Raw genomic sequence first — 14,796 nt, forward strand, 5'->3', positions numbered from 1 at the left:
GCATTTGACAAAATAGCATATAAAAGACTGGTTAAAAGAATCGAAATAGATGGAATGAGAGGTCAGTCTTAGCTTTGTTTAAAAAAAAAGTTGGCTTTAAATTCAGAAAACAGTGAATTGCGACAAATGGCCGTTTTCCACACTGGGAAATGGAAACAGTGTGTTCCTGAAGTTCAATGCTTGGGCCAGTGATTTTTTAAATAGAATTTTCTACAATCTCTGAAGGTGACAGGACATTTTGGGACAGTACTTGAGATATTGGGCTTCACTAACAGAGATATTCAATTCCCAAGCACTGAAGTTATGCTGAGGTTCTGGTGAAAAGTGACAACCTGATATTAACTTTGTTTCTCTCTCCATAGCTGCTGCCAGTCCTGCTTAGCATTTCCAGCTTTTTCTGTTTCAGGCATCTGTAGTATTTTAGAATTATGCTGAGTTATAAACTTTGATAAATATCTCCTTCTGCTACAACTAGAGTATTGTTTTCAGTTGTGGTCACTGCATGTTGAAATGGTTGCAGAGGAGATGTTTCCAGGGACAAGAGAATTTAGCTGTAAGAGAAATTCTGGCTGTTGAAGGAGATGAAGGGAGATTTGATAGAAGTGTACAAGATGATGATAGCTGAAAATGTGTTGCTGGAAAAGTGCAGCAGGTCAGGCAGCATCCAAATAGCCCTTCATCAGGAATAAAGGCAGAGAGCCTGAAGCGTGGAGAGATAAGCATCTTTGGACTGTGGGAGGAACCCCCCCATCAGGAATGAAGAAGGGCTCATGCCCAATACATCGATTCTCCTGCTCTATGGATGCTGCCTGACCTGCTGCGCTTTTCCAGCAACACATTTTCAGTTCTGATCTCCAGCATCTGCAGTCCTCAATTTTTCCTCGAAGATTATGATAGGTTTGGATAAGGTAAACAAAGAAGAGCTATTCCCATCAGCAACAGAATAAGGACCGGAAAACACTGTTTTGGCCCTCAAAATCTTAGAATCCTTACAGTGTGGAAACAAGTTGGCCCAACAAGTCCAAACTGACCCACCGAACAGTATCCCACCCAAACAAATTACGTGCACCCCTGTCTAATGCACCTAATTTACACATCCCTGAACACTATGGGCAATTTAGCACAGCCAATTAACCTAAAGTGTACATCTTTGGATTGTGGAAGGAAACTAGAGCACCTGGAGGAAACCCACGCAGACACAGGGATATGCAAACGCCACACAGTCACCCGAGGCTAGAATCGAACCTGGATTCCTGGCACTGTGAGGCAGCTCTGCTTACCACTGAGCCATCCTGGCTGTTACAAAGAACTGTTTCCATTCAGGACACTGCACTTTAGAATAAATTAAAGTGGAGGAAAGATTCACAAGAGTGGCCCCAATGATATGAAATCCCAATTATAACTGGAAATATTTGGACTGGTTTCCTGCTCTTTTGGAGTGTCTGTAGTATAAACACAATGGGCCAAATAGTCTCTTTTTGTGCTATAACCATTCGGTCATTGATTGGGTTGTTCTACAGAGTCAGTATGGACTTAAAGGGTGAATGGCCTCCTTCCATGGTGTAATAACAATGACATACAGGGAACTGGAAAGGACTGGAAAGAGTTTCAGAATTTGACAAAGGCCCAGCCTGATTTTGAGCACAGTGGTATAGTGCAGAGATCGTTAAAGCAAAGCTTCAAGATCTGTACCACACATATACACTATACCTGAGTGAATTGCTTTTTAAGGAAATGTTAGACAGGCTAACCTGTATCCTCTGAAGCTTGGAAGTGTCAGAGATAACTTAATCGATACATAAGTGGTCCTAAGGGGGCTTGACTGGTTGGACGCGGAAAGGACATTTCCTTTTATGGATGAATCTAGAACTGGAGGTCACTGTTTAAAAATAAGGGGCTGCCATTTAAAACACAGGTGATGAAACTATTTTTTCTTAGAAGTTTGAGTGCTTTTGGAATTTTTTTTCCTTAAGAGGCAGTGGATACAGAACCTTAAATATATTTAAGGCCAAGGTCGATAAATTTTTGATTAAGGAATATGCAAAAATGTAGAGTTGAGGTTAAGAATCAGATCAGCCATGATCTTACTGAAAGGCAGAGCAGCGGAGAAGAATCGAATGGCTTACTCTTGCTCCTTGTTCGTATGTCTGTTAGGATGTGCGGGTTCAAAGGAAATCAACAAAGAATGCTACCTGTATTCGATAAAAAAATTTACTTCCTCAAGCTGTGCAGTTTTGCTTCAGGGTAATAATTCAAAGTCAAATGAAGCATATTACCTGAATGTGCATTGCTAGTGTAATATTTAAGATGATACACCTAGTTGAAAACTAATGGATGATTTGCATTTGACTTGAGTTGAGACAGCACATCTCTACTGGGATTAAAAACTCTGTTACATTGGGGACTAATGTTTATTCACCACAAGAATGCAGCTGTCTTATTAAATTGCTATTCACGTGTCACTGAATGGATATACAAAAGGTTCTGGCTCCATTTTTCGTGTCATTATTTAGTTATAGATAAACATATTAACAGTATCTTCTATAGTGAAGAGTGGCAGCAAAGTGAAAGGGAACATTAAATTAAATAAATTGCTTTGTTAGAGATATTGAACTGTTACCGTTCAGGTACAAACATCTATGGGTGATTATACAAAAGGTTCAGGATCATAGGAGACATGATGGTCTACAGGGACTGTTAGCAGTGACAGGTAGTCGTTTTTTAATAAATATCTAATGAATAGTAAACAGGAAAAATGGGAGATAGCATACACAATACAAAGCATTCATTTCCAAAAAAGAAACATCTCCTGCTGAAGGTTCCTGATGCAAAACACCGACTTTCCTGATCCTCTGATACTGAGTGTCCCTTTCCAGCTCTACATTTTATCGACTCTGACTTTCAGCATCTGCAGTCCTTATTATCACCATCTCAGTGGATAGGTTATTTTACCATCACTCGCCATAAATTGGTCTAACATCTTCAAGAATACATAACAGAAGAGAGGAACTTGGATCATCCGGAATGTAGCTATTCCATCACCTCCAATGATACATTCTAATACAGCACCATCAGACAGGATATGTTAAATCATCAATCAAGGAAGATACTACAGGAATTTGGTGAGTAAACAAATCAGTGGATACAATGGCAAGGCAAATGTGAATGGAACATCAACAGAATATAGTTTCATAGTATGAATATTATTGGATTAATAATTCAATGAACAGTCCAATTTGGGAATTTAAATTTGGTTTAAAAGAGGTACACATAAAAGTTTTTGTAATAGAAGTGAACTCAAAGTATAGGACAGAGAGAAAATCCAACTAGTGGGAACTCAATGTTTTCAAACTTAGAATCAGAATTCTGAGTTAATTACAGGATTTTGAGGTTCACAGTTTGAACACTGCATTTGACATATGCCCGACTGTATTTCAGTTATCTTACATACTGTGTTACGAAGATGCTTCATATTTAATTGTGCTTGGAATTTTAAGTTTTAACCTACTGTGCAAAATAAATTTATTTCATGATTTTTGGAAATACCTCAAAATGGCTTCTCAAAATAAATCATGGACATTGTAAGTTCTTCGTAAACAAAGCTTCTTATAAATCACATGACTAGTGACAATTGTTTACTTTGCTGTTTAGAACACGAACTGGCTTTGAGGATTTGGTTCAATTTCATGAAAGGTTGCTAATAAGATGGTGAGTTGGAGGAAAGCTTGCTCAGAACAAGATTCTGAGCTGATCAGTCTCATTTCTTAAAATGCAATCCTCCTGTTGAGTTCAAGGTAAAATTTACTTGTGCTTTCATAAAAGCTATTGAAGAAAAATCTTACGATTGCATTTCTTGAGCAAGCTGTGGTCGCAAGACTTCAGAGACAACAGTTTGTGATTAGTGACTTGACCACATGTACTGAAACATTAGAGCAACATGTCCAGAACAGGTTATGCCTTTTGTCTTCAAGAATAAACTACTGTTCTTTTTTGCTGAAGGCCAATCTCTGTAGAGAAATTTGTTTTTCCTCCTTTCCTGAAGAGCAAGTGTGTTAATGTGCTTTCTTGAGTGGTTTGGAGATATGTAGAGGGAATGAGCATTTATACTTCTACATTACTGACTGCATATGTTAATCAATTATTGCATCTTTATTCAATAAGTTTTATTTTGGTAATAACCAATAAGAGTGCTTCTCCTAGAAGGAACCTGGTTGAGTAACATTGATCTTTAAAATCTGAAAGCATTTAAATGGTCAGCTTGGTAACTGGGAAAAGTACTTATATATATGTTGCAACATGTGGTGTCGTGGAAGTAGTGTGTCAAGGCACTCCTAACGCCTTAACGATCGATAGATACAAATCTTCAACCTTTTGAAAGGCTAACAACACCAACAAGCTCATTTAAAGGCCCAGCATTTATAAGTAAATTGGAAGATACATTCTTTAAAATTGTGTATTACTTTCCAAAACCAAGACTCACCTGGAACAGAAATTTCAGTGTAGCTTGGTCTCTTGTCTGTTAGAGTTGAGAGTGTCTTTGGTGCTGATATTGGCCCACTGATGGAATGTCTCTGTGAAAACACAACACGTACCTTCAAACTTTGCCACTTGATTCTGGACACTGAGTTGAGTAAAATATGGATGACTTGCTTAAATGCTTCAGGTACAGTCTGCTCTTCTGTTTTAGTCATTTGTACACTGAAATTTGAGTCAAACAATACAAGTCGCAAAACAATCAAGAATAAAAACAGAAATGTCTGGAAATACTGTGGTGAGCCTGAGCAGTACACAAGGGTGCATCAGTCCACTGCAGCATGTAGAGCTCAGACACAAATTATTTTTGCTCCTGCAGCTTACCCAAGAATGTTAGTGTGCAATGATAAGGTGTTCCTTTTATAAAAAGAACAGGCAAATAACTCTGGACACATTTAACACCTCCCAGTGATCCAAAAGGGGATGTCAGCGCCCAGGTACCTGTTGTGGAACACAGGGTATAAACGCCTCAATGTGTGAAAAGAGAAAGGGAAAGGATATTCCAAAACTACAAATGAAATGCTACATTCAAAAACCCCCACTGCAAACACATCACTAACCTGAAACTCCCAACCAGTCCTGCCAGTCTCCTCCATTGTTATTCAGCTCTAACTAAACAATGTTTTAGGATGACTGGTCACTGCATATCAGTGAGCACTGTATTCATGGCTGAACAAGATAGGTGGAAGATTGAACAGCAGAGTGTTAGTTTTGGTAAAGGTATGGCAAGGTTAGAGTTACCTCAAAGCAAGCCATCTTGAGGACTATGCAGATATGGTCTAGAGATCATCTTGGGGTCAAGGGAAAAAATAGAAGTTTAGCCCAACGTTTAGCCCCAAACTACCAAGTATAGAAACAGTGGTAAGGAACTAAATTTATGACAGGGGCCAAATGTTTTAGTTTCGGCTTTTCCAATATTTAGTCGAAAGAAATTGCTGCTCATTAAGCATTCATGCTGGCCAAGCAATTTCCCAAATACAGACAGCACAGGGGTCAAACGTGGTAGTGTTGGGTTAGATCAGAGAATCATCAGCAAAGTATCCTCCAACATCTTCTTCAGGGCATGGCTGATTAATATGCATGGCACTGAAATCTTTGTGCAGTGATGCATGCACTTTAATTTACAGAGAGGCAGACATGCCAACATCAGGTTGTTTTGCAACCACATACCTTAGAAGGAATATTAAGGAATATTGCTCATCAGTGCATCAATTGAACTTAGCACAAAACAAGGATTAATGGTGTCCTTTTAGTCTGTTCTAGTGTTGCTGCTAAATGTCACTGAAACAATTACTTTGAAGTAATGGACATAATTAATCTAAAACCTGATTTGCAAATAATGCAGAACTATCTGCATGCATGCTTCACATTAACCCATGTCTGTACCAGTTATACCGATAGCTGAAGCAATCCTTTCACCAAGATGCATATAATTGTAACAGGGCTCCACGGTACAGAAAAAAAGGCCATTCATCCTTTTGTACTAGTACTGGTACTTGAACAGAGCTAAACAATTAACCAGCTGCAAATGTGTTGCTGGTCAAAGCACAGCAGGCCAGGCAGCATCTCAGAATAGAGAATTCGACGTTTCGAGCATAAGCCCTTCATCCTGATGAAGGGCTTATGCTCGAAACGTCGAATTCTCTATTCCTGAGATGCTGCCTGGCCTGCTGTGCTTTGACCAGCAACACATTTGCAGCTGTGATCTCCAGCATCTGCAGACCTCATTTTTTACTCAAACAATTAACCACTCAACTTTGTTGTTTCCCCAGCTGTGCAAGTTTTCCTTTTGAAAATTATGACTGAGTCAGTCCTCACTGATCTTTCCACTCCCATGTTTGTGGTTTGAGCTGAATTTTAAAATTACAACGGAGTAAAAAAAACTAACCAGCTTAAATCCACATCCTTTAGTTATTGCCCTCCTACCTTGAAAATGATTATATCCTATTTACTCCAATTAAAATAATTTGTGATTTTGAATGCCTGTTACATTTTCTCTTAACATACTCTTATTCTAAGAACAAACACATCTTATTTAGTTTATCAACACATCCAAAATCTCTTGACATTGCCACCATTTTAGTTTCAGTAAATTCCAGGGCATTTACATCATCCCTCGGGTAAAGTGCCCAGAATCTCTCTCAATGCTCCAGCTGAAGCCTAATTAAAGACCTATAAAACATGAAAAAAGCATATTTGCATTTATAATTTATAAATTAGCTCTGAAATATACTTTTGTTACATATCTCCTCTGAACCAAATGCTAATTGTTTAATACATTCTCTTCCAATAGTTTTCCATTCTTTTTGTACTGGAGTCCATGCAATCAGACCTCCACGTTAAACAGCTATCAGCAAGTGTTCAAGCTGACAGAGGGTTAAGTGAAATTAGCTGGATCACATAGACTGGAAAGTAATCTTGTGGGAAAGAGAATCCACGGGTATTCTAATTTTTAAAATATGACCAAACTATTTATTACCTTTTGCTGTAGGAAATTAGCTGATTATTTTGATGTGATATTTTAAAATATTGACTTAGATGGGGCTTCTTAGGCCTTACTGTTGCTATCTGCTACCCCGTACGAAGGAGCCGTGCTCAGAAAGCTTGTACTTGTAACTTTTTTAACTTTGTCCACCCCGTCCAACACCAACACCTCCACATCATGGCTATTCTGCAGTAAAATTGTGAATTACGAAGGCAGTAAAATAATGTGCTTTAGTGGCTCCAAGATACTTCAGTAAAGTGTTACACCACAACAGAAGAGATTATTAAAAACCCTACAGGAGGTCAGGATACAGCGTGACTACTAAAGCAGAAAGGGCAGTATGGATGGGAGATATGAGATTTAGTGAAGGGTTCATCTGGTTATGCAATGGGGCAGAGCATTTAAGCTCAATAATGCTAAATACTAAGGAATAAAGAAAAAACTGTACATTCCAAAAGCACATAAAGAGCACAGCGCATTAGTGAAAGCCTTGGAAGAGAAAGTGTGAGCAGTTCATTGCTGTCAATGTAGAAAAGCAGTTAAATTGATGGGTAGATTATTGAATATATTGGCACGGAGTAAAGTCTAAGTCTCCAAGGTTCTGCAGGAACTTTGCCAATCCACCATATGGTATAGAATTCTGATCTGTCCATCACTCAAATATACCTAATTTGTTGGATAACAAGGGATACTGATCAGAGATGAGCAAATGAAGGCAAAAATATTGTTCAATAGTGGAATATGTTTGAGGATCTCAATGGCCTCTTCTTAATGTAAAGCTCAAAATGTCAGACAAAAGACATAATTGTTTGAAGTCTCACCAGTAAAACATTGTACTCCTATGTGAAAAATAACTAATTCTGAAACCCTTGATTAGGGTCATCATTAAGCAACCTGGAGTGCCACCCCTTAAATCTACAAAGAAATCCAATGGTTGTTGTTTTAGTTGTATGTGACTGCAAACTCTATTCTCAATCTCAATTAATTCTTTTCTCATATCTCTTTCACCCAACAGCCTTGCAAATTGCTTCCAAAAAGTTGGTCACACAACAGTAAAGAATTATGCAAATTAACTGACTCCAAAAAATTGCAGGCACTGAATAGTTGGCTAGTCTTGGCTAGCCAGTGGGCACCCATGTCGAGACCTCTGACACTCGGCCTGTCACCTGGTCTCTGGATTCAGATGATTTCATACTTGCCTACAAGCCACTTTACTGTTTACTGGAATTGATGTCATGAAAGTAGACTAATGGGAGGAGTCTCTGAGTCAATGATAAGATCAAAGGAGGTTTGGTGCTGATCATTATTTTCTTTTATAAAGGAGTACTTTAATAAAACAGATTTCCTCCGTGCTTTCCCATCGTTAGTAAATACTGCATCTATCGGAGACTGATGCACTCAGTTTCCTGCACCAATGAATAGAATGCAATGAGATCATAAGGCTTGACCTGACATCAATGCATCTTTATTATCTAACTCAGTCAGTACTTGCTGGGGTCTGTAATAACATAAGTCGATTGGGCACCAACTTTACCAACCATCTATATCCAAAAATAATTCTGCTCACTAATTCAACATTTTCAGGGTACCGACTTGAGCTGACAATCGGTTGGAACAGTGTAGACAATGCAAATCACACTGCTGGCTGGCAGCAACGATCCCAATAACTTCGGAATTCAGCCAGCCTTCCAACTTTCCTGTTTCAAAGTGTAGTACACTTAAGAGCCTTTTCACTTTTATAACTCCGGTTTCCTCCCACAATCCAAAAAGATGTGGTCAGGTGATTTGGCCATGCTAAATTGCCCATAGTGTTAGGTGCATTGGTCAGGGCTAAATATAGGGTAGGGATTTGGGTGGGTTATTCTTCGGAGGATCGGTGTGGACTTGAAGGGCCTGTTTTCATACTGTAGGGAACAGAATCTAAATGAACATGATCAACCATGTGGCCAACTTCAGTATCATCTGCAAACATCTTTATCACACTCTGACATTCAAGCCTAATTAATTTGATGTATGGACAAAATGCAAGGCACATAGCATTGAGCCCTGATGAACCTCATTAGAAACATGCCTTCCAATCCAAAAAATACCAGCAACTATTTGTTATTGCTTCTTGTGTCTGAATCAATTTTGGACCTTTATCATGTCCCTCTGATTCCCATGAGCTTAAACATTTCTGACCAATCTGCCATGTAGGATTATATCAATCACATCGCTAAAATTCAAACAGTCAATCCTAACAATTCTTGTTGTTAATGCTGAAAATGTGTTGCTGGAATCCTGATGAATGGCTTATACCCGAAACGTCGAATTTCCTGTTCCTTGGATACTGCCTGACCTGCTGCGCTTTTCCAGCAACACATTTTCAGCTCTGATCTCCAGCATTTGCAGACCTCACTTTCTCCTTGTTATTAATGCCCCCAAAAATCATGGGTGAGTTGTTAATTGGCCTTAACTAATTCATGTTTTATTTAATCCATGTCTTTAACAATGAGTATTTATCCTGTGTCTCAGAATTTTGCCATTAGGTTTCTCCTACTGCAATTAAACAAAGAAATTATATGACAAATGACATTACATAAAAAAAGTGTGAATTTGCCCAACCTATAGTCTGCTTCTGGTCCAGCTTTATATGTTTCTAAGCTGCCTGGCCTGAAATTACTCAGGCTATCCCTTTCTTCCTTATTAAACAATGCTGTAACATCAGCTGTCCTCCAATACTCTTGAGCCAGAAAGATCTTAAAATAATGAACAGAAGCTCCACCATCTCTTTGTTCTTGCATCCACTAATAATGATACATTTCTTCTGGGACTTGTGACTTATCTATTTTCAAAGATGTTAAAGCCTTTAATAACTCCCCTCAATACATAACTTCAATGTAACATTGCACATACATCACTCTCTGGATCACTCTTCCTTTTTGAGAAAACAGGCACAAAGTATTCATTCAGCATAATTCCCCACCCTGCCAAGCACTGAAAATTAATGTCATGGCCTTAGGTTATTTCTCTGTGCAAATATCACCTTAGAATGGCAGAGGGGATACCACCTCAATACCAGCAGACTGTTTACAAACACCTGTTTGTAAAACTTCTCTGTCACTTCTTGGTGATTTATGCATGCCGAGGCTAATTTCCTTTTCCTTTATTTTTCGTCCTCCATTTCATCTCTATTCCCAGTCCTGTGAGGCTCAGACTGTCCTTGGGTTGGCAGTACTTTTGAGACTGTGAAAATGTTTCCAAGAAATTTTCTCCATCAGTTGATGGTTCCAGTGCCTTTAAATCTACCTTCCACATTATTTCGTTCCCATAATTAGCCTGTGTTTTAGAACCAAAAAGATATATATCTGGGGTTATAGAAATAAGAAAATAATCTGCTCCCATTTAGTCCAAAATCCACCGTGAATCAATTACCACACTTCAGAGGGAGAAAGGAAGTTTTTGTATTTATTTTGTATGTATTTCTTTCAAATTCAATCAAATTAAACAGAAGCTGTCTTTCCTTGCTTTCTGTAAAATTGGAAGCCAGCAGACTGGCTATAGGACCACAAGGTTCATTAATTTGCAAGCTGCATCAGACACGTTTTAAATTTGACATGGCTAAAGCAGTAATATTTTGCAGGAACTGCCCCACTGTACCTTTAATTACAGATGACTGCAACTGCAGTGATTTTGAACTTATTAGCATTGTGGAATCTTAGTTTTAATTCTGATAGAAATTTTTATAAATCTCCTGTGAATGACTTGAGATTTATATTGCGATGGTACACAAATGAATTCCATACAAAAATCAGGTAATCTTTCACCTGGACAAAAAGGTATTTTAACATTGAACATTTTGATTGTAGCTTTGCTGTTTGAGTGTCTTGTTTCTCACTGCTTCTGAATATTATCATATCTGTAAACAAATCTGGCCAAGAAGTTTCAGTATCTACATACTAATCAGTCTTGTGCTATTTTCTGACTTTATGAGAGAAGAGAAACTAAATCCATTTTCACTGCAAAAGAGAAGCCTGAGATTTAAATAACATTTACTATAAAGAGATTAGAGAAGGACTATTTGAAAGTCATTAATAAAAAAAACACCTATTTAAAACTCCCCTGAAGTGAGATGTGTTAGCAGAATTATTTTTACATAAAGAAATGTTAAAAATGCTTTATCACAGCTAGGTTCCATTGCAAAGGGTTGTGGGCAGGACAATGGGATTTGTTTCAAACTAATACAGTACAAGGCTTTGGGGATAGCAGTGGTGAGGGTTTTTTTAGAGAATAAAGCAGGACAATGGGATAAGTTTTATATTGTTTGAGAAAAATTCAAATTGGCATGATGGCTGAACATCCTCATTGTACACGATATACATTACTTCAAATTTATTTTTCTAATGGAGAGACAGGAGAATGTGGTAAGCAATTGGAAAAAGTCGTAAATATTGGATATGGATAATTCTAGTAAACTGATGTGACTACTTTGCTCTGACTACTGTAATTGTGGTGTAAAAGCTGACAGACTAAATGCCGTTGGACTGCAATAATTTCATATCATTAATGTACATATGAATTACAGATCTTCATCAATAAGGTTTAATGTAGTGTTAAAAGTCAGTTAGTAATTGCCATTGTTCAACTTTATCAGTTCTAAAAATTCTTATTTTTTTCCTCTTCCTCTACTGGAGATGCAACGTCTACTAGGATTCACTTAGCACACTAAACCTCCCATACCCCACAATAATTTCTCAAATGAGCACCTTTTACAAGCTAGTCTTGGCACTGTATGGCAACACATTAATCAAGAATGGGTGAAATATCTGCAAAAACCGATCCGGTATTCACCAGTTTGCACACAGTCACATTACCCAGCAGGAATTATTGAACAGGAACAAGAAACAGGGACCTATTCCAATTGCAAAGTGCAATATTTGCTCCTAACTGTTATCCCAACTGAAACCATTAAACTCAGCACTAAACAGAGATCAAGATTAGGACCTTTTGCTTAGTCTGGCTCAAAAGTATACTGAAACATGACACAAGGCTATCTGCATTCTTAATGCCTTTCATAAATGAGAAAGACAATATTTTGTCATACTTTCTCCAAAATTCAGTCAAATGGTGTTGCACAAGTCCTCTTCCATCTTACTTTTATGTGAACAACAGCACAGTAATTATATTACAGGACGAGTTATCCAGACACATGGACTAATGTACAAGCAATGAGTTAAAACTTCACTATGGCAGCTGAGGTATTTAAATTTGTCTAAATAAATTTGGAATAGAAAACATTCCATATGATCGTCAAACTACCAGATTGTGTAACAACGTATCCGGCTCCCAAACACCTTCTGGGGAAGGGATACACCATCCTGACTGGAAGCATCAATGAGCTGGTTAACAGTGCATGTCACTTGATGGTACTGTCATTGACAACATCATTACTTTGCCGATGAACGAGAGAATATTGACAGAGCAGCAACTGGCTGCATTGGATTTGCCTGATTTTTCTGGCAAGACTTATTAGTAGTTAATATTTTGAGCCCTGTGATTCAATCAGTTCTGAAGGAGGGTCACTGGATACAAGTCTGTTTCTCTTTCCGCAGATGCTTTTGGACCAGCGGAGTTTCTGCAATTCTTTCTGTTTTTATTTCAGACCTTTGCATCCACAGTATTTTGTTTTCTCTTTCAAAATCTTATATGCTCCAGTGAAATTGCCTCTAAACTTCATTATATTTAACCTCAAACAGAAACCTTTTCATCTTCAGAATCAGTCTGAACAATCTTTGTTCCAGCTCTCCATGCAAGCACATCCTTCCTCAAGTCAGATGTGGTCTCAACAAAGCCCTGTGAAATTGTAGCAAAGTTTGATTAGCCTACCCAAACGCATTTGGGAACAAAAGGCCAATGGACCGTTTATCTTACTACTTTGTTGTTGTACTTATACATTCACTATTTATATTTCTTACAGAAGTACACAAAAATCTATTAAAATACCAACACTTAACGTTTTCTCATCATTTTAAAAGAAAATCAGTTCTTTTGGTCTTTCTATTAAACTTTGGAATTGATTGTGCTACTCCCACATAGAATTAGACTTTGTTGCCTTGTGTACTCAAGTACAAAAGTACAAGAGTGCAGTGAAAGGTTTTTAATGTCACCATACAGAGCGCCATCTCATGTACAAGTACCTAGGGATAAAGACTGAAGAACCAAGTTACAAAGGAGAGGAATAAAGTTAAAGGTTAAACATTACAGTCGTAGTATTAAGTCGAAAAATAACTAAAGCTTAAAGTTCAACCACTGCAGTCTTTCTTAAGTGCTTAGCCATGCTGGGAATACATTTCCTTCAAGGGCTTCATCTCCTCCACTTTGGCATGCTATCCCCATTTTGGTTTGATTTACCCTGCTCTTGTCGTCACTGCAGATGTCAGAGGAACCTCCAGCACTATGTTGGGCTTGCTTTTGGGGTCTCAGACTACCAAAGTACCAATTCAGGCCTTCAACTGTTGCCAAACACCAGACCGTCAATGGCCCAATCCAGGTGCCATCTGCACCAATCCTTGGTCTCGTCTTCGGTTCACATGCTGGGCATCAGGAACTCACTGAGTGTCTTAGGAGCCGCTGCCTCACAATGGCCATCTGGCCGATTTCCAAATTCAACAAGCCTGATACTGCCGTTGCCATTCTCCAGAAGATAGGCTGGTAGAAAAAAAATTTAAAAAAAGAAAAAGAGAAAAAGAACAGCAGACAGAGTGGACAAGCCTACACCACTGCCATATTGCAGAGATGCCGACCGTCAACAGGTGGTGCTGGGCCCACTCACTGACCACCAAGAGACTGCGTTAGGCCCACTCGCTGATCGCCATGCGGGCGCGCTTGACTCACTTGCTAACGGCCAATGCCATTGCCATAATCAAGCTCTTCAACAGGAGGTAAGATTTAAAAAAAGGGAAGAAAACATTGGAAAAACAACAATAAAAAACAAAGTGGATGAAGTGGACAAGCTCAGAAGCCCGACTTCACTGTCTACTTACTTGCTAATTTAGGTTACCCAGCTGTCTGATAGAACTGTTGAGTAATGCAGCATGGAAACAGGCCTTTTGGCCCAAACTGGTCCATGGTGCCCACTCAACTAGCTCCAACTGCCCACATTTGGCACATATCCCTCCAAACCCTTCCCATCCATGTGCCTATCCAAATGCTATTTAAATGTTGCTATTGTACCTGCCTCAACCACTTTGTCTGGCAGCCCATTCCATATTCTCTGCGTGGAGAAGTTGCCCCTCAGGTTCTTCTTAAATCTTGCCCCTCTCACCTTAAATCTACATGCTCTAATTTTCAATTCCCCATCCCTGAGAAAAACATTACCTGCATTCATCCTATTTATGCCCCCCATGATTTTATACACCTCAAAAGGTCACCCCTCATTTTCCTACGGTCCAAGGACTAAAATCCTGAACTGGCCAACCTATCCCTATAACTCCGTTCTACTGGTGCTGGCAACATCTTCGTAAATCTTCTTTGCACTCTTTATAGTTTAATTATGTCTTTGCTGTAACAAGGTGATCAAAACTATACACAATACTCCAAGTGCGGCCTCACCAATGACTTATACAACTGTAACATAATGTTCCAACTCCTACACTCAATGCTTTGACCAGCAAATGCCTTCTTCATCACCCTGTCCATTTGTGATGCCACTTTCAAAGGACTAGATACTTGTATTCCTATGCCCCTCTGTTCCACAACACTCCTCAGGTCCTTAACATTTACTGCGTAAGTTTACCTTG

At 38.7% G+C, this 14,796-nt stretch overlaps 1 protein-coding gene across 9 annotated transcripts in view; it reads right to left on the minus strand.

The window, feature by feature from the left end:
- specc1la (sperm antigen with calponin homology and coiled-coil domains 1-like a) overlaps positions 1–14,796 on the minus strand; it is a 310,876-nt gene that overhangs the window by 139,084 nt on the left and 156,996 nt on the right. For all 9 annotated transcript variants that reach the window (XM_060843844.1, XM_060843843.1, XM_060843842.1 and 6 more), the window contains one exon: positions 4,481–4,571. In XM_060843844.1, coding sequence (XP_060699827.1) covers positions 4,481–4,571 — 91 coding nt within the window. The remainder of the gene's footprint in view (positions 1–4,480; positions 4,572–14,796) is intronic.

The sequence above is a fragment of the Hemiscyllium ocellatum genome, chromosome 24, assembly GCF_020745735.1.
Source record: "Hemiscyllium ocellatum isolate sHemOce1 chromosome 24, sHemOce1.pat.X.cur, whole genome shotgun sequence".
In the NCBI taxonomy this organism is placed as follows: Eukaryota; Metazoa; Chordata; class Chondrichthyes; order Orectolobiformes; family Hemiscylliidae; genus Hemiscyllium; species Hemiscyllium ocellatum.